We start from the raw sequence: 22,593 nt of genomic DNA on the forward strand, positions 1-22,593 counted from the left end.
TTGCTTTTTGTCAAATTTTAATTTCTAAAAGTCAAAAAAGAAATGTTCGTAGTAATAATCATTTTTCGGATGCTTTTATATTAACCGCATGACAAGGATTAATTAAAATTTCCTGGCGTAAAAATTATTAAAAATCGCATTCAGTGTGTTATAAAAATACTAGATTCGCCCCAAAAGTCCATATTTCGCAAATATTGTTTGCCAGTGCTATGCAAAGCATCCACGGACTTTACAAAAGCCTGCAGTTTTATGCGATTAACATGTTTATTAGAGTGGGAGAGAAATTATTGGAGGAACCACCCTACTACTTTTATAGTATGATTCAAATGAAGAAACTAATTATATCTGCCTAAATACATATATTACGTACCATGGAATTCCCGATTTATATTTTAATCCATTAAAATGATTTTTCAGTAAAGCATAGAATTTTTGCTTCAGCTGCAAATGCTTTTCACCCAAATACCATATTACTTATTTCAGATAGAATGAGATATTTATATTAAATTATTCATCATAGAAATTTGCATTGTTAAGCATATTTAATTATTTGTGGCATGTGATTTTTAATAATATAAATGCGAATATCTAATGCATTTTGTATCAAAAATGTTTAATTGTTTGAAAAACTAAATTAGAAATTTAATTGCCATGGTTTAATAAACTTCTCAGTATACCAAGTTTTAATTGTATTTCAATTTTTAACAGTTTTACTTACAGTATAAAAATTAAGAAACAGCAATGATCATGGCATTTCAAGAGAAATTAATGTTTAACAAATAGTTTTTGATGTTTTATTAGAATAACAAAACATTGTTTCCTGATGTCTACGAATTAGTAATTTATATCTTATTTGTATGGTACATTAGATTAAAATTATAATATGCATTTTATATATACAAGATATAAGAATATTACAATAATATAAAATATTATAAAATACATTTATATCAGAATACATTCATCCTAAACGTTTGGCCGTCCTTTTTCTAACGTAAATATTGTGAAATTTAGTGCTTCTTGAAAATATTACATAAGTAGTATATTTTATATAAGTTAGCTTTATAAAATAAATGTAAAAGGCCTGTGCATCCAAAATGTCTATGATATTTATGAAAATCAAAATAGAAAATACTTTTATGGAAAACGGTAGATTTTATTATTAGCAAGCAGATAAACTCAACTTTACCAGGATGGAAAATATTTCCATGCCTAGCATTTAAAATATAGAAAGTAATTTTATATAAAATAGTATAAAATATAAAACTTGTAGCTATTCTTTTAAATAAAATGAGAATATAAACTGAACCCAACAAATTTTAATAACAGCAGTCAGCAAAATTTTTACAAGTTACCTCATAATATTTTTGAAGAACCATAGAAAATTTAATTAAACATCTATTTATACAAAACAGGGCTTATGTGCTTATATTTTATGTCATCCACGGTTTTTATCAGGACTTGACAAATTAAGGCACTTATGCTCTTCATAACAAAAGTAAATTCACTGCCAATTTTTCTAAGCTCAAAAGTTAATTAAAATTTCAATTATTAAAATACCAGCTTATTATGAATGCTGTAACGCAGCATCTTCAGAAAATAATATCTCACTAAATTAATCTTTCACTAACTTAAAACTGAAAAAATTATATTTCTTCATGACAACAATTTAATTATGGAATTAAATTTAGTTAGATTTTAGGTTTTCATCAACAGTTAAACTTTTTCTTATCATTTTTTTTCTTTGCACTTTTTAGCAAAAGATCCGAATTCAGTTATTCTACGGATTCCATTTCCTCTTCATATAATTATTATGGCGACAATAGAAGTTCCTTCATATCATGAATTTTATTGTTTCTAAAGAAAATTACTACTCTTCTTTTTAGTGTATGTTTGCCTGCAACAAAAATTGCTAAGTGCTCCTTTATTTTATCTCTAAAGCTTTTATCATTCAGTAGCAAAGGGACTCAGTTGACTTGAATGGCACCACATATTGATTAAAGTCATTTAAAAATATTTTGAAACTTTTCTATACATTGTATAGCTAACATAATTGGATTGCTCCAGCTCATAGTTAGATTTTCATATTTTTATTGGATTGGACTTTTGGCGAAATATTTGTATTTTCATATTTTCGTTTATTAAGAAATGAAAGGAAGTTACAAATCCTACTTTTAAATTGATATCAAGTAAAACAATATTTTTCCCAGAATTTTGATTAAAACTTGTAAGTGAAAAACAGATAAAATAATTAATTTAATTTAATTGCAACAATAGAAGGCATCGATAGAAATTTTGCTTAAAAACAATTTTCCAAAAATTATTAATATTGAAGAAAAAGTATACTCCAATTAATTTTATGTAATTAAAAAATAATTTTCTTCTTAAAGATAGATAGATAAAACTGTAATAGAAAATATCATCTACAATGACAAATAAACAAAAGCGATAAAAAATTTTAAAAAACATTATTTGCTTTAGATATAAATATGTAATAACATTAGAAATTTTATTTCTTTGCAATGAAAACTTTTCTATCCATAATGCTCTATATTGTTACAAATTTGTAATTTGCTTCCCATCACGGCTAGTATCACCGTAGGAAAGACCGTTGTAAGATCTGAGCTGAGCGGCTGCCACGTCAATGACCTGAGAGCTTGGCGACCATTTGGCGACTTGGTGGTGAATTTGGCGAGTTTGGCGACTAAATGGATAATACCAGAAAGTTCGAGAAGTTTCATGATCCATCCAGTAATAACAGAAATACACCCAGGTACACCCTGATTGGTCTGCAGTTTCTAGCCCCGCCTCCCGGAACTATAAAAGACAGGCACTCTGAATCTGAAGAAGTCGTGTGTATCGGAAGAAGTTGTGTGGATCGTCAAAAGTTGTGTGTGTGAGAGAGGAGTCGCCGACAAATAAGAGAAATTAGAGTATGAGACAGCAAGAAAGCTGCTGAACTAATGAACTATTAGAGATTAAATGCGCTGCGTCATTAAGATTAATTGACGGTATTTGTAGTAGAAAAATTTTTCGTAACAATATTAATGTTCACTAATATTAAATCAAAATTAACCACTAAATTGAAACTAAAACAAACAATGATCTACTCACAATAATGCATTGCCAAACACAAGATTAAAAAAAATTACTGAAAGAAAACTTTAACAATGACTTCCAATGAATCAGCAAAAATTGTATTTAAATATCTTGAAGTTTATTCCTCACACTGATAAATCAGATACATAAAACATAAGTAAAATACCTTTGGCAAGCTTCTTGCAGCCAAAACAGAAATTGAGATATATGATGATACAGACAAAAGAGAAGGGGAGAGTTTTAAACTCATCCCAGCGCTATAGCCAGCAATGGATGATTATATGCACTGGAAAGTATTTATTTTACAGCTTTATACCCTAACAACATTATACTAAAACGGAAAATTAAATTCCTCATCTATATAACAACTCACGGTCTACACCATTTGAACTCCTGTAATGCATTTTGAATTTATTGAGCAGTACAGAGTGTACTGAATGAAAAATTCTTGCTAGGCAATCTTAAGCACATCTACATCATTTCCTTTTAAAACAGTTTTCCTACTACTTCGGTAAAAATCAATTCTCTTTCAAGCGAATTTTGAATATATTATTTGAATAAAGTTTTAAAATATATTCTAAGTGGTTCAATTTCACATCGTTCGTCATTCATGATAGTACAAATATGAATGTATAATTATTTATAGATAGTAGATTGGGATATTCTCCTGCTTTAAAGCATATTTGAAAATTATATGCAAACCTTTCACAGTTCACTTAAAGATTTTCATGATTTTCTGATTTATAATTTTAAGTGGTTTTAAGATACCAAAACATAACATAAAAGTATACGAAAATTAACCTTATTATAAACATGAAATTTTAAATGCATGGATACATAACTGCATATCTAATGGGAAGTTAATAAGATGGGAAGCTACTAAGATAAGAATACTTGCCGAAAATTTGAATATTGCAAGAAAAACAAAATTTATATAAAAAGGGTATTTTGCTATAATTTTGCCAAATAAGGAGATAATAAAGGGGAAAATATGTAATGTTTATAAACAATTCACATCTTTGAATTAACATGTGAATGAAAAGCAACTTATCTTGTTTAGTTATTAATAGTTAGCAGTAATTATGCGTAAACGAATCACTGAAAATTTACATATTTCGGGAGATAGAGTGAAATTTGAAAATCGCAATAAAATAAATTTAAATGAGTGTTATTCAGAAAATTTCTTCTATGAAATTAAGGATTCCGATGATGAATATGCAAGTTATTTAATTCAAATTCAAAGAAGCTACATAATTTGTACAAGAAAATCTGAACGAAAACGTGCTAGGAATTTTAAAGTGAATTTATTTTTATTGTGATTTATAACAATTATTATTACATTTGTGTAAATATCAAAAATTCCTTGAAATATGTTAAAAAAATCAAAATGTAGTGTTCGAATAAATTTTTAATCTTCAACGCATACAGACTAAATAATGTTACAAATCTGTAATTTTGCTATCCGGCACGAATAGTGTCATCCTGGAAAAACCGTTAAAACCTTTGTAAGATCTGTATTGTGTGTGCTGAGCTTGGCAACCATTTGGCGGCTTGGCGATGAATTTGGCGTGTTTGGCGACTAAATGGATAAAACCGAAAAGTTCGAGAAGTTTCACGATCCATCCAGTAATAACCGAGATACACCCAGGTACGCCCAGATTGGTCTGAAGATTCTAGCCCCGCCTCCCGGAACTATAAAAGACGAGCACTCTGAAGCTGGGAAGAAGTTGTGTGTATCGTCAGAAGTCGTGTGTGTGAGAGGAGTCGGAGTCGCCGACAAGTAGAGAAACTGGAGAATTAGACAGCAAGCAAGCTGCTGAACCATAGCGATTAAATGCGTTACGTTATTATGATTGATCGACGGTATTTTGTTGTAGAAAAATTTTTGTAACAATATGCAGTTAGATACTAATTAGAATTAAAATTCATCAACAATAAATTGGAAAAAAAAACACTGCATTATTGCATGATAAAATAAAGCACGCGTATGTGTGTGCGTGTGCTGCACTTTTATACGTATATACAGGGTGTCCCATAAAAATGGATTTTACTTAATATTGAACTCGTAATTATAAGCAGAAAGTTTCATTAAATAAGGTAGAAAATTGCATGGAAACTCTTTAGCTTCTGTTAATGTCGATAGTAAAAAGTTTTAAAGAAATTAAATTTTTATACAATCACTATAGTGTAAAATTGTTAGATTTTCTTGTATTCATCTATGCACATGCATTCTTTTTATGTATAAAATTTGCATAGATATGTTTATTTTAAAATTTAGAGGAACTAACTTTAGAGGACATAAAGTCAAAACTACGGTTTTTCGAAATTAGAAAGACTTAAAACATGGCGATTTTTCGAAATTCCGAGCTTGAGTTCACGATTAAAATACTAACTCTATGTATCGTACAAGAGAAAGTAAAAATAAGAAAACACTAGCGACTTTCAAACACATGCTTCGAATGCTAAAAAGAATATAAGATACAAAAAAAAAATCTTCTTTCCTGTGTTTTCCACTCCACTTGTGTCAACTGAGCCGTTTATTTTACTTCCACTTTAGTTGAGTAGGAAAACACTTCCCATTACAGTGCCGTTTGGAAAACGCTCAGTGAATCGCACATAATACACCTCAGACTCAACCGAGAAGGAACTCTTGCGGTTGAATACTCCATAATGGCTGATGTAGAGAGTCTACAGGGGTATGGGGAGTCGTTTGTTTATACCTGGACAGAATTTATCCAGTCTGGTTTTGACGGGGTTGCACCAACACTCTCTGTAAGGGATGCAAGAATGGAGTCGCCATAATCTTAGAAAATAAATTTTCCCACTGTGTTTTATTTCTTTCTGAGTGCACGTTATATTTTTTTATATATATAACAGAGAATGAGATATTTAAGATTTATGATGCCTGCGAGTCTGACTGGGACGATCTGGTTTCGGAAAATATGGGGAGAGAAGAAAATTGGATATGAATTACAGACGAAAAAATGAAATATTCAATTCTTCGAGAAGAATGTTTTATTCCCTTTATGTTTGATTTAGTATAGGAAATGTTTGAGAAATAAAGAAATGTGTTTGATTTTTAAAATGCATACGATTAATAATAAGCTGCTGCTTTTGTTCCAACAGCTGATTCGCTGAGAAAATTATTTTTGTACTTCATTTCATTTGAATCATTTTTCTTTATTTTTTTAATTACTTGATATTTGAGGTTTCTTAAGTAAAATAAATTTCATTATTAAACTATAAGTGACATTGATGTTTTCTAAGTAACTAAGTAGATTTTTATTAAGTAAACAATCCTCTTAAATGGAGTCAATATTTGCATGAGAAATATTAGTGAACATTTATCCATGTCATTTAATATCTAATTGTTTGTTATCTCACATGGTGAAATTAATTCACTTTGTAGAAGGAAGTGAAATAACAATACCATATGATATGCACTGTTGATTTTAACCTTATTTTGGCGTGATATATTTTGTATGCAAAATATGACTACGTTCAAAGATCATATTAAATCTACTTAAATATCACGATAAATAATTAAAGAATAGCAAGTATTATCTATTATTAGCAAAATTTTCAAAATCTGTCCCACATATTTTTTAAATTCTTGATTAAACCTAATCAGTGTTCAATTAGGTTACGGGAGACGATAATGTTATCTTCTACCACAGTCTGTGAAGTTGAAAAATGTTTAAAACATAACCAAATTTTTGATCTGCTTCATCATTGAATGCGAAATCCCAGTTCATGTTTAGTCCTCTATCAAATGAGAGAGGTTTATTAATGTTTAAATTCAATGATTTATTAGTGTACGAATACAGCTAAGCATATATAAAAGTTAGTTATGGGGAGTAAGTTTAAAGAAAGTTTTGCATACATTTTTTTAATATTGCATTGTAGAAAAGTTTAATAAGCTTAATCTGTAATTTTTTATATTATATTAATTATTTTTTCTTTCAAACAGGGTTCAGTGATTAGTTTTGATGTGGATATTTATGAATATTATGGGCAGAAAATACCACTGCACGGAAGCACACCTTTTAATGACACTATCTATTTACATCAAAATTTAATTACAAATACTAATTGGCGACTATTTGGCGTCTTTGGCGATAAAAACAATGGTTCCTAAAACGACTGGAGTAAGCAGTAGTTGAGTCAAGAATTGGTAGTTGAACGAATTCTTTCTTAGGAGAATTGATTTTAAACAAATCCTCTCTAGGCGCTTGTGCTCCAATAGTCGTTCAATACCAATTTGTTGTTTGTGAACTGTTTATTTCTGCAAGTGCTGTTTTGTGCATGCTTTTTCTCTGATTTGTTACATGTGTTCTGTGTTTTCATTATTTTTTGCAGAACAAACTGTCATTATGAGTTATTGAGTCTTAAATTTTTCACCATATTCCCAACGAATATACTTTTCTAGAAAAATACATAACGGTCTATTGCAGCGCAGCATTTTTTGCAATCACGCTCCACTTATGCTGATATGACAGACCTTAAACAAAGCAAATTTTATTTTGTCAGTGAAAAAGATATGTTCTATATCAGCCAATGGAGCTCCTAAATAATAGCTTGTACATTCATCATTTACAAGTTATAATCCCTACCAAACATACCATTCCATGTAACACATCATCACTTTTATAACTCAGAACCACTTATAAAAATCCCAATAGCACACAGATATTGAATTATATTAATATTCACAATACTTCAAAATATTGTGCAGTTTTGTACATCATGCTGTACTACAAAGGATTATAAACTGCCATTGAAATATTCTAGTTCTGTGGGAAAAAATTTCATTTCTATCGATACCGCGTATATTGGATATTTAAAGCTTCATTCCTTTACTAATTATCTATATATTTTTTACTGATAATTTTTTTTTCCATATTTATGAGCTACTTTTCATAGGATTTAAATGCTAGGAATATTTCACAAAGTAAAATTGTTCATTTCTCATGTATATTATGCTGTTGTTGTAGTGACTTATGGCACTTTACAAGTTCACCGACAGTTATCTGTCAGTGATTTAAGCCGAGTGAGCGTCTCTTGTTCTTGCAATAGCGCCAACTAGGGCCAAGAGTACCTCACAGATAGAAGAATAACCATGCCAGAACCGGGACGCCCAGATCACGGGGAAGACGCGCTACCCCTATGCAAGGACACCAGCATGTAGATTATGTTTATTTTATGAAAGACTAAAAGCAATAATAATTTGGCTTAATCACTCATTAACAATGCAACAAGAATGCATTAGTCCATGTTTATTTATCAAAGTTAAAATTCATCAACAAACTAAATTGTTTAGCTCTGCAATTACCATTAATTATTCATTATCTTCTTCACGTGAATTTCACTTTTCAGGGTTGAATGAAATTATTTCACTTTTGTATCCCTATGTAATAAACTAATTAAAAACTAAGTGTTTCAAACTTTTATATAAATTACACTAATAAAAATTCGGCTGATAAATGTATTAATATTCTTGTACCCATTAAAAGTGTATAATTTGTAATAAGTGCACTTCACTAATACGCTATTTTCCAAATGAATAAATAGGTGAGCAATTTAAAGAAATTTATTGCGATCTTCCATTTCACATTAGTAAAAATTTGAGCCTTTTCGCTTTGCATACTTAACTTCCCAACAGAGCACTATAATCCCTTTTATTCAACACTTTAAAATATAAATTAGCATGCTAAATATTAATTAATAGTTGCATCCTTTCCATTTGAAATAGGGCATAGTCTAATTTAGTGCACGCAATCTCACTAAAAATCGATGGCTGTATATCATGATAAAATAATTATTTGAAAAATGGTAGTTAAGAAGCCCAATTTATGCTTTCATCATTCATAAAAATAATGAATATGTTAAATGCCATTTTAAATGCTTCAAAGATTTAAAAATTTCCCCTGATGGAATTAAGGCGCGCTTAATTTAATTTAAGTAAGTTATTTATATTTTGTTCAGACAGATGTTAATTTTAACAAGTTATTAAGCTTTTCCGTTCAATATAAATGTTTCAAAAATTATATACATTATAACCACACAAATGTATATGTTATCTTGCGAAAATTTAACCATAAAGTTTCGTCGTAAAATATAGGGGAATGAAAAAACACTAGAAAGTACTTTGAAAGCATATTTCATTTCGAAATTTAAATTGCTAACATGAGTGCAATATAAAATAAGAAACTAATCTTAAAATTAGAAATGAAACTACCTAACTATTCTACTAATTGTCTAAAAGAATTTCTAGAATTAGCTGGTTAGTGTAATATTCTGGAAAAATGTATGGATCTTATATAAAATGAACCTAATTTTCTAAAATATATTTTGTAACTTTTATTAACTTTTGTAAAATATATTTAAGGAGACAATGTAACAAACTTTAAATCTGCCAAATCATATTTAGACTTTATATATTAATTAACTGAAAAGTAACAAAATCGTAATTGGAAATATGTTATGGCACTGCATTTTAACAAAATATGATTTCATTTATATCGAATATTTTTTATAATGATTATACCCTTTTTTATAAAAATTAAAATAACAAATGTATGCAGTATTTGAAAGGATCAAGAATTATTTTTCAACGGTTGCACTTTTGTATTACTTCAAAGAGTAAAGAAAAACTAGTTATATCGGAATTATTTTCATATCAGATGCTAACACATTATAATGAGTAGTAGTTGCATCATTTAACTTTTGCACTCAAAATAGAATTTTTATTTAACTTTTTTTCTTATGAGAAGGGAATCATTATTTTAACTATCACTTTTTAACAAACAAATAATTATATACATCAAAAGCTATACTCACAATACAAATCAATCTGCACGGATACTGTGTTAGGAGCAGTGATATTATTGTTGACAGCTTTACAGGTCAGAGCAGTATGAAGGTCAGATCTTCGTGGAATGAATGTGTAGTCACTTCGCACTTGTCCATGCAATGAAACAGGTGCTCCTCCTTTCAATGGCTCACCAGATCTCCACCAAGAGAGAAATGGGCTTGGCTTTCCTAAAATAAATTTTAAAAAAATATTACACTATTATTGAACATGCTATTAACCCTCTGTCTGCGTAATTCTTTAAAATCACTATTTAGATGCGATGTTTGCAAATACGTTCAAATATTTCTCAAAGAAAATAAACTGATACTATAGGTTAAACGACAATAATGTAATATAATAATAATCGGTTATCGTAAACTGCGAAAACGCGGGATGCAACAGAAAATGGATTGATTATCAACCCGTGGAAATCGCGGGATACGCAGTTGGAGGGTTATAAATCTCTCATCCAATTTCCAATATGGAAGTTTTTTTTTTGTTGTTGTTGTTGTTGTTGTTGCTATGAATATGAATTGTTTCGATAAGTTAAAGTTGGTGGCAGGTTTTTAACAACAAATAAATTCAGCCGTTGCATACAGGAGTTGTTGCTTCGCTCGTTTATATTTTAACTCTATTCCTCCAAGGAACGAGTTGCAGTTCCAGTTTATGCATCATTATATTACTTTCAATTTATGCATGTTTCAGTACGCAGTTGAGTTTAGGTGTATCAACCTCCCGTTGTAAAGCAACACTAGGACTATTTTGGGACGGACCTCTTAATTTTGAACCGTGGTCAGATGGCTAGGACGACACCTGAGCTGGCACCCCCCTCTCCACACCACACCAGCGGGAGGACGTTTGGCCCTGACGGATTTAACGTGCAGCAGACCCCCTTACACGACGGTTCTTCTTTGGTTTTTGGTATCGAACTTGAAACCCTATGGCTCATCATCAGTACGCAGTTCTAGCATTATTAGTAAGTTTATTTATAAGTTTAGGGTGTAAGCAGTATTCCCGTGTAAACTACGTATTTCTACAAAATCAATTTACAATCTATTCATGGATTCAGCTGTATATTTTCAACACTAATAGTTACTTGTCATTTTGGGTTACAGTATAATCTGGAAATACTGTAACCCAAAATGATAAGATATGTTTTGTATTCAGGTATTTTTTTGAATAACTGGAATATAAACCAATTATATCAAATATCAATGACATGCATCTGACTTAGATAGATAATTCATTATCAATTTTTTTTATTCACCAGCAATACTTTCATAAGACTTATATAGCTGTATATTCAAAAGAATAATTTATTATTTTTTAACGGAAGAAAATAATTGCATTTCTTCCTTAATATATTTACAGCTTCCTTTTTTTTCACAAAATACATCGGTTTTAATTATTTACTAATATTTGAAAGAAATTGAGAAAATCTTGCAAATATATAAATTGTGAAAAAATGAAAAATAGCTGAAATTGGTTTTGAAGATATTTCACTTTTAAAAACATTTAACTACAAATATTCTTCTCGTATTTTTTCGCTCTATGGACAAATAGTAAAGTAGAGTTTTAGAAAATTACTTTTCATTGCTCTTGAAAAAAATCAAATTATATATCTCATAGTGATTTTCTCCATATGTATGGAATAAGATGAGAATCATAATTATCCGTCTTTAATAAATGACGTACTTTTAAATTAATCTTACTTAAGATAATTTCACAGTTACTGTTCTTTAAATTATATTTTACTCCATATATGTTCAAAATAAGGATGATTGCGTTAAGTATGATATCATATATATATTAAACTGGAAAAAAGTCATGATATGCTGAATTTCTTAATCAAATATTATATGGGGAAAGGTAAATGGAATTATAATTGGCTAATATTTGTAAAGTAAAATTTGATTTTTTTCCGAAAACAATTTTGTAGCTTCACTTTATTAAAATTTAAGGATTGTAAATTAAGGATATTAATGCTAATGACATTTGATATAAATAATATTGAAATTTAAAAAAATGATGATGCAATTATACACAATGATTTGGAGAAAATGATTCTATCTTACAAAGTTTTTGATTTAATTAAAATAAATGGAAAAATTATTACCATTCTAATGATACCATTTAACGTTTTAAACCTTGCTTTGATTTTTTTTCAGATATATGTTACCAAACCAACATTGATTTGTTCTTTTTATCCTCTTTTTGGTATGTTTTGATAGGCATGTATTAAAATTACGAGGAATTTTCTCACATATTAGTTTTGAAAATTCTATTAAAAATTCCACAAAAGAACTATGACAACTATTGAAGAAACTATTGTCCAACCTATGATGCAAACTTTATTTCTTGCAAAAGAGGAATTTTCTAGGATTATAAAGCATCTATCCATGCAATGAGACTACAGGTTTGATGAACACGAGGACTAAGTTAAACATCTGCATTGGCCCGCATAGTCACCCGTCCTTAATATAATTGATTCGTTATGGTTTATTTTAGAGCGTTCAATACGGAATCGATATCCTCCACCGGCATCTCTCCCAGAACATTAACAATACCTCCAGGAAGGGTAATACAATATTCATCTAAACACTATTCAACACTTGTATGAATCGATTCCTAGGCGAATCCAAACTGTATTACATGTAAAAGGTGGTCCTACAATGAAAGATTCTTTTTAAATCTAAGATGTGTTCCATTATTTTGATAACCACCTGTATCTAGTGGCTTACTAAATTTATATATATCTAGTGTTCATTTAAATATCTATTTTCACTCTATCAGCTATATATTACGAGTTTTAATCGATTTAATTAGTAAACATGCGAAAAAAAAATGAAAAATGCTTTAAAAATTATCATCAGATATAAGTTTAAAACTTCCAGCATTTTCAGAAACAGCTCAATATAATTTTTGCTTATATTTCCGAACATTCTTACATCTTCAAATGAAAATGAAAATGAAATACGGTATATTGTAACGAAGTTAAACTAATTGAGAACAGCGCAAGATGTCAAGTAAATAATAATTTCCCATGACATTAATGAGCTTCTACGTTTTGTTTCGTGACTCACTGCAAGAATTAAGGAACACAACTAAATTATTTCTCCCTGGACAACAGCAATTTTATTCTATTTAACTGTTAACTAGTCTCTCATGAATTTCTCAGGCAGCATTGTCCTAACGATTTCCTGTCCTTTGGGCCATATTTGAAATATATATTTGACCTAAATTAATTTCGAGAAATATTGCTTAGGAAAGTTCTGCACGAAGTACCAATTTGGATGAAAAATGCTTAACCGATAACAGTGTAATATCACGATATAAAAAGTAATAAAAGCACTTGTTGCCAAAAGCAATATAAAATTGTAAATGGTTTCCAATTTAGAGGAGATTCTTATGTAGATTATGAAAGATAAAAAGTGTATCAGAAAATAAAATTATACATTATCATACATTGTATATAATTAGACATGATAATGTATAATTGTATACATTATCAAAACCGAACTAAAAAGTAAAACATATCGCAAAAAAACTGAATTTGGTAATTTCGATAAATAAATCTAATACCAGTTCCTTCTTAAAACCATTTTTATCTACTAAAAAGAAAGATATAGGAATATTTGAGTTCAAAATTTTTTATTCATTAATATAAATATTATGCAATCTAGAAATAAATTTTGTTACCTATTAACGACCAAATAACGTGTGATATATGGAATTCAAATTTAATTCAGTTAATCTATTCAGTAAATACTACATTAATGCGATGTCATAGACAATACACAAACTAGCAAAGATTCTAATTTCATGCACATCAGAAAGCAAGTAGAATCAATTGGAAGAATAGGTAAGAAAATTCTATCCCTGCAAGCATGAAACAAGTCAAATCAAATAAAAGTTTACAAAGGAGCAAAGTAAATATAAATATAAACCTATAAGAATAATTAATAGACAAAATAGAGTAATGTAGCTTGGTACATATTGATACATCCATTTCCATTGGCGCATCATTTTCAATTATATTTCTTAAGTTTCTAGAAATGAAATAAGCTTATATTAATAGATATTTTTAGTATGTGCTAAGTGAAAATAAAGCAATATTCATATTCTAAATGGCAAACATCGAATTCACTCATAATTATCTGCATCTATTCAATTATGAATTCTTTCTATGCCTATTGGAGAAGCTAAAAAAAGAGAACTTCAGATTTTCAGAATCATATTAATAAATGAAATCTTTAGAAATCATGCAGCATCCAATTTTTAAAAATTTATTCTATGTTTCTTGAAGGAGTTGCAACAAAGAAGTTGAGATTATCAGAACCATATTCAAAATTGAAATCTTTAGAATTAATACCTCATGATTTTTTTTAATTCCTATCATTTGTTTTATTATGTTTATAATAAAGAAATTACAAAAGAAAATTTTCAAACTTTCTATATTAAAATGAAGTTTATTTCAGGGATACTTTTAAAATTGACATCACAGTTAGAAGAATAATTCTTTTATTAATTGAAGCACGATATATAATTATCTGGAATTACTCTTAAATCAGTTTGATATTTTTCAGAATGCAACGAATTCTTTTGGAATATATAAGAAGGAAGTTCAATTAAATTTTCATAAGAAATATGTTTTCTTTAACTACAGGTAAGTTTTCACAAATATCTTGCCAAACGACAGTTTCTTATTTCTATCAGAATGTTCGTTTATTCTAATCAGGACGGGAGCGTTCATCTTATCACAGAATTCAGGAGTAAACCGAAATCAATCAGAGCATCATAACTGTAAACAAAACTCTTTTTCTTGCCATGAAACTAGTAAATGAGCATGGAAGCAATATTACATATTCGTAACAATATTGTTAACAAATCTGTAATTTTGCTACCCGGCACGAATAGTGTCATCCTGGAAAAAAACCGTTAAACCCTTTGTAAGATCTGTACTGTGCGTGCTGAACTTGGCAACCATTTGGCGACTTGGAGATGAATTTGGCGAGTTTGGCGACTAAATGGATAATACCGGAAAGTTCGAGAAGTTTCACGTTCCATCCAGTAATAACCGAGATACACCCAGGTACGCCCTGATTGGTCTGAAGATTCTAGCCCCGCCTCCCGGAACTATAAAAGACGAGCACTCTGAAGCTGCGAGGAGTGTGTGTATCGTCAGAAGTCGTGTGTGAGAGGAGTCGGAGTCGCCGACAAATAAGAGAAATTAGAGGATGAGACAGCAAACAAACTGCTGAACTATAGCGATTAAATGCGTTGCGTCATTACGATTGATCGACGGTATTTTGTTGTAGAAAAAATATTTTGTAACAATATATTGGAAATATTGATCTGTTTCCTTTTGCTCTGCAACAGATGCCGATTTTTATAATTCAACAATGTTTATATGCCAACAAGTATAATTTTAAGTATCAAAGTGTATTTCTCTTTCTATACTTTTTTAAAAATATTTTTAATAAATTGTAATTTCTTTTCGAATTTCAGATTGTTGAAATTAATTTTTAACCAAGACATTTTTAAACTATTTTAGATTTTTATTTTATTAAACAGCATTCATGAAATTTAGAATATTTCAGCTCCCAAGAAATCGAAGATATGATTTAGATAGGCAAGAGGATGATTTAGAGTATAAAATACAAGAATGTTTAGCATTCCATTATATTCTGACTCACATCAACGTTCGTTAAAAATAAATAATTGACACACTTTGCTGTTATTAAAAGGCGCTTTGCATTTGCTCCTAATCTTCCAAATATACGTAAATGAATTAAAATTTATCAGTTACTTAATCCGAAAAAATTTATTCCGATTATTTACACTAATTATCATTTACATTTACATTACACTAATTATTATTTACACTAAGCAAGACTATTTTTATCGTGCGGTTCATTGAATCGAAACCATATTTGACAATATTGTGCCAAGCACACTTTAAAAGAGAACAAATGTGTTAAAAATATCAAATGTTTCTAATATTTGAATGTCATTAAGCTGTCCAATAAAAATTACGCAATGAGGCATTCCTTTTGTTCATAAATCTTAGCAAGTTTTGAAATCCTTTTTTTCCCCTTGAGAAACATATTCTACATTCAACTAAATAAATAATTCCACTATCAGCAATTTGCTTTCTTATAAATGCAAAAATGCTTATTAAAAGTTTTATAAGCTATAAGAGCAATACTATTACAGATACAGAACTACGTATATTCAAACTTTACCTTTCTTCCATGAATATTTATTAATTTTTAATGATTAATAAATCCTCTTCTCTCGGAATAAACTTCAATGACTCAGCTTTGTACAATGACATTAAATGCATAATTAGCTAGAAAAGAAAAAGTTATTACTGAATCTAAATGCTTCATGCTACATTATTTCATCATAACGAAATTGTAATGAATATTTTCAAATGTACGACAGAATTTCACTTGGCATTAGTTCATCATAAATATTTTCTTTGTGAATAATCTCCTTAATGTTTTAATTCAAATTTTGCTGAATGCAGATATAGATTATGGTATTCTATTCGAATTTCAGGCAACGTAACATTTTACTGCAAGCATTGTAATAAATGGAAATTGTTTCTTATATTTATAAGCACAAATGAAAATTTATAACGTGTTTAAATTTGTCTTTTCTTTAAATTAGTAATAAATTAATGCTGTTTGCATCCTGTTTTCGTTTATAAATATAAAAATAATTGCAGAAATATATTTAGAGCTTTTGCATATTTTAAATTATTGCTGATAATTTCTGTAAAATATCATAGATAAAAAAAATATTTCTCAAACACTAAATTCTGCTCCTTTGATCTTGAAAATAATTGTTGTGTTTTATGTTGACTACATTTCCAAATATAATTTATGTTGTTTATTATTAGTTGGTATATTATTCATTTTATTCAATATTCATTGTTATAATACACATTTTTTATTATTTACGAATTTCCCTTTTTATTTTTTGTACACGAAGAAACATTATGAATGTCAAAAAAAATCCAATCTCGAGATTTTTGAGAAATCTTCACGCTTTAGACAGACTTCCTTGAGTCGAAAAAAAAATTTTTTTTTAAGTATATTTGTTTATCAATGAGGATTATAGGAATTAATAGAACTAAAAGTAAAAAATTAAAAGAACTAAAAAATTAATAGAACTAAAAGTAAAAAAAATTGGACTAGAAAGATGAAAATCTGTATCTGTTTTTTTTTTTCATTAAATTTGTAGATTTTATCCAAAGTTTAAACGAAACCTATTTAACGAAATAACAGTGAATTATTATGTGGTAATAATTCATTATGCAAAAATATTGAATTCACTAATAAATGAATCTTTTTAATTATATTTGTCTTTCTATAACAAAAAGAATATTATTGAAAAACCGTAGAAGGTTTAAAATCAGTATCTACATTAAATATGTAGATTTCAATCAAATTTTAAACGAAACCTTTTTAATGAAATAACAGTGAATTCTTATATGATAATAATTCATTATTAGTGAATCCTGTATTTTTGGGTAAGTGAATATTATTTTAAATTATATTTGTCTATCTATAACTAAAAAAAATGATTGAAAAACCGTAGAAGGTTGAAAATCAGTATCTACATTAAATATGTAGATTTCAATCAAATTTTAAACGAAACCTTTTTAATTAAATAACAGTGAATTATTATATGATAATAATTCATTATCCAAAAATATAGGATTCACTAATAAATGAACATTTTTTTAATTATATTTTTCTTTCTATAACTAAAAGAAATTATTGAAAAACCGTAGAAGGTTGAAAATCGGTATCTACATTAAATATGTACATTTTGATCAAATTTTAAACAAACCCCATTTACATGAAATAAGACCAAATGAGTGCAATATCTATAAAACGTAAAGAACTGGATTATGAAATATAACATATAATTTTAGTATCTAAATTCAAAGCAACATCAAATTTAGAAACAAATCTGTTAAAGGTATGAACGTCAGTAAATATGTAAATAATTATTCACTTAAAAAGAAAAACAAATATACCATCTGGTACATGATCATTTTGCTAAATTTACAATTTTATGAAAATAATTGCTCGAAATCGGTCCAAAAAAGGCCTTCAAATTGACTTAATCACTTAGCTAAACTTAAAAGCAAAAAAAAAAAAAAAATTACAGTGCAGAACTTAGAAAATAAAAATTTGAGTACTCACGGTGTTAACGGCTTTTAATTGATCTATAATTTTTATGTTAGAACGAGAGAATTAACACTTTTACTAAGCAGTATTCAAATACGTTTCAGTTAGTAATTAAATACAATATAATTTATTTTACTCTTCTAACTAGTAAAAAGAAACATATCAATATAAGTAATTAAATTAAACTATAATATTTCTACCATAACTTGACCTATAGAATTTTCTATTTCCTTTATACATTTTTAAAATACAGTTTTGTCAATTTACATCGCTAATTATGTTAAAAATAAAGGGTAGAAAAACATTGAACGGATATGATTAATTATAATCATGTCCGATTAATTTTTCTATAAAAATTACTGAATTAAATTTCACTAACTATTATATGTAGAATCGGCATTCAACACATATACTTTGATTTCCTTTTTCATTTGAATTAGCTTGATACTATCTACATTTTTTTATTAAATTCTACCGGAGAATGATAAAAGGGCATCTAATTCAAAAGTTTTGATGCACCTAATCTGCTACACGAGAATCCGATACAAAAACTTAAAAGCAAGAGGATTTCCCACTAGGTATAATCTATTACCTTTCCTTTATGAAATCCTAGGGCAGAAAATTCGCAGAATGGTATTGAAACAACAAGTTCCTACGGCAGAACAGAAAAAAAGCAGATAATAAGCTTAGCTATCTTCAACACAGAGGCAGCTTATCAGTTCAATTGTAGGTGTTACGTTCGCTAAGAAGCTTATATTTTGTTTCTGGAAACTGAACTTAAAAAGAAACTAAATTGGCTAACTGTGAGAGTTAGTATATTGTAGTTCTTAAAATTGAAGCTATAGTAATGCAGAATGAAATAAACCGCAAGTCATTGTAATGTATATTAGTATTAAATATTTTAACAAATGCTATTTCAATTTATTTTAATGTAAACCAGCATGAGTGATTTTCCCTAAATTTTCTTACATTCTATTGAATAAGACTATAATTCTTTCCACTCTCACTCTAATTTGTGAACACTATGAGTGCTCAGATTTTTATTTTCACGTTCGAAAATTATGTGCTTAACCCTTAACTGGGGAGGTGAAATTTTAGGATTTAACTGGGGAGGTGCGGTCTACGAGACCGCACTTCATTTACACTCAAATTAAATTTTCTAATGAATGTATTAGTATGAAAAACTGCCAATATATTTTACAGATATTTTTCTTGATATATTGATATGTTTTAGAAATTTTTCAAAATATATTATCATTGAAAAAGTAAATGCGTTGAACATGCATTTTCTTCTCAAATTACATGTTGCGATAAATAATATTCTTGAAAAAACATATTACTTTTTACTTTTTAAACCATGTTTATTTTTACAGTATATGAAGGTATATAGAAGACCATATAATGAAAAATTCAACAATTATATGAAAAATAAAAAAAATGACAATGGGTAAATTTTGCCCTTTTTTTATCGGCTTGTGTGACTTTCAAAGCACCGTTTTCTAGGGCATTTTAAACATACAGGTTAAGAACTAGCATAAAATTCAACCTATAAATTCTGTATATATATATCTTTGTATATTAATATATTATATAATTTTTTCAAAATACATTATCACTAGAACAATTAATTATGTTTGCACATATCAGAATCAGTTGAATGCGAACTTTCATCGAAAAACTCTTCTGTACAATTATCCTTATCACTAAAATCACTTTCTGCTTCATTTAAAAGTGTCTGGAACACTGCTTCATAATAGGATCAGTAAATTGGATAATATTTCGGGGGCCAAGCTTTAGCGCCATCTGCTAAGCCTTGTTCATCACTGGGACACTAACAGGGAGAAGCGGTCTTAGAGACCGCACCTAAAGAAATAACTGAATTATTTAAAAAAGCATCTGCTGAAATCGGTTGAAAAATTGCACGTGTATTGAAGGTCACAAAACAGGAAGCTACAGGGTCAATCCACTGAATTGAGTTAAAAATAGAATAGGGGTGACCGAAAATCCATCGCTAGCGGTCTCACAGACCGCACGTCCCCAGTTAAGGGTTAATAGTACTGTATAAAGAACACCTGTATCTGTGTATCAACTGCCAATAAATGATAACCAATAGCTACGAAAGATCGCTATTTGGCATGAATCCGTTTTTGCACGGCATCTAACACGTCGTCTTTGGGACTTTTGTATTTTTCGTGATCAATAGCTGTCATGCGGTTAATATACAAGTTCTAAAAAATCGACTATGCAATTTAAAAGCATCTTTCTAATCAATTAAAATCAAATTCTGACATAGAATAACAGTTGGGCCTAAAATCACTTAACAAATTTCTGTTATTGAAATTTCATTTTTGAATCATTGTATTAACATGCATAAAAATGAACTGATAGACAAACAATCAATTCTTTGATGGATTTAGAGTAGAGTTTGAAAAGAATTTAAGATTTCGATTCTAAAACTAAGCACAAACTTTATTTAATTTTCTACGCCTTATCATTATCGTGTTCACATATTCTGGCAATTAGACAAACTTCCTCTAAATAAACTTTGTCCCGACTTCGAGACATTTACACATTTGATGTAAAAACCAAACACGAAATTTCATTTACCTAACTCAAAGCCTTTCTGAGATATCTTTAAGGGCCGCGGTGGCCTGGTTGTAAGGTCTCGTCTTCGGAACCAGAGGGTTTCAGGTTCGTGACCCGATTCCACCGAAGAACCGTCGTGTAAGGGGGTCTGTTGCACGTTAAATCCGTCATGACCAAACGTCCTCCCACTGGTGTGGTGTGGAGAGGGGGTGCCAGCTCAGGTGTCGTCCTCGTCATCTGACAGTGGTTCAAAATTACGAGGTCCGCCCCAAAATAGCCCTAGTGTTGCTTTAAACGAGACGTTAATATAACCAAACCAAACTTCTGAGATATCTTGTTCACAAACATAGTTTCAAAAATGTATTTTTTGTATTGGGGAGGGGGGTCCAAAACGCAGAAATGAGTCAAAATTTTAATTTCGGATTCCATGACAATTACAATACTTTCTGTATGTATATTTCGAATAACAGGAATTGAAAACCATTTTTTCTCAAAACTGCACTGGGAGTTGTGTTTGAAATATAATTTTAGTTTTTAAAAAATTTATTTGGAATAATTTAATATTTGAATAAATATATATTTTGTATATTTTTGGCTTGATATAAAAGATTATGAAGATTCCCCATCCATGAGAAATGCCTAGTGGAATTAAGCGCAGTACAAAATAACCTGGAATTTTCATTCATTCATTTCAATCTTCGTAGAACTCAACAAACAAATTTTCTCTAAAAGAATCTGAATGTCTTGAAAATAACACTCAGTAACAGATATAATATTCCATTAGCGAAAAACCTAAATACGCAGAATTCTGAAACTTCAAGCATCTTTTCCACTATTTTCAACAGTTAATTTTGGCGAGAAAATATGTTTACTTCTTCGCTTTCCCCGCTCTCTTAAGAATCTTTATTTTATATCTCTCCCAGTAGAATATTTGGGCAAAACTCTCACAGGTGCTATAAAAAGCTCGTTAGTATTCATAGTTCGCATTAAATTCTGAAATCTTGCAAACTTTGCTTCCAAAAATTCACTTGAAGCCCCTATTTATTGTATTGTTTTAACAAAAGTACTTCTTCGAAGCCCTTTCCTCTTAATATTATACCTCCTTTTAATACTTCTGAAAAGCTTGTTTATCGTGCATAATTTGAGAGTTTGTGAAAGGGAAATATATACACAAACAATATTTTCCATAGAAAACTTCAAAATAAATTATTTTCTTATTCACTTTATGAAATAATACAGGTATTCTTTGCAAAACAGATAAGTATTCCTCTAGGAAAGCCTACACATATGTTCAGCATTGCAATAAAAATAATACCTTTGGGTAATGACACTCAGGTATGAAAGGTGACATTTTCTTCTATTATTTACAACTAAAAAATATTTTAATTTGCGCTCTGCTTTCAGCAAGAAAACAAACACTCGCGAGAATAAGACAGGAATAAGAATATGAATTCAAAATATTTGTATAAATTGTTAGTTTGTATTCACTTTCCGACTGCAATTTTAATTTTTGTTGATGAATTTCTTGAAAATATCATTTCTATAGTAACAAGTACAACACAAAAAGTTTTATTTACAAGAAAATATTCAGCAGATAAATGACGGCGGTTTCTAAGGGCATATAGGAAAATCACAAAAATATGAATAGACTGCAAAATGCCCCCCCCCTCCCCGCCCTTCGCGTGGGATTTCTTTTGTATAAGCAGTGGAGACAGTGATCACTTCAAAATTTAGTCGCAAATTTATTTCACATTTTTGATACGGGACACAACACAAAAGTAAAACATAAAATACTAACAAACACAAACACTGACTTTAAAGCAGGTAAGTTTTCGCCAGGAATATAAT

The 22,593-nt window shown here is 29.1% G+C and overlaps 1 protein-coding gene across 1 annotated transcript in view; it reads right to left on the reverse strand.

The window, feature by feature from the left end:
• The window catches only part of LOC129966382 (synaptogenesis protein syg-2-like), a 176,216-nt gene that overhangs the window by 108,963 nt on the left and 44,660 nt on the right, over nt 1-22,593 (reverse strand). The window contains exon 4 of the mRNA XM_056080805.1: nt 9,940-10,140. Within this exon, the coding sequence (XP_055936780.1) occupies nt 9,940-10,140 (201 nt within the window). The remainder of the gene's footprint in view (nt 1-9,939; nt 10,141-22,593) is intronic.

This window comes from Argiope bruennichi, chromosome 4 (genome assembly GCF_947563725.1).
Source record: "Argiope bruennichi chromosome 4, qqArgBrue1.1, whole genome shotgun sequence".
Taxonomy (NCBI): Eukaryota; Metazoa; Arthropoda; class Arachnida; order Araneae; family Araneidae; genus Argiope; species Argiope bruennichi.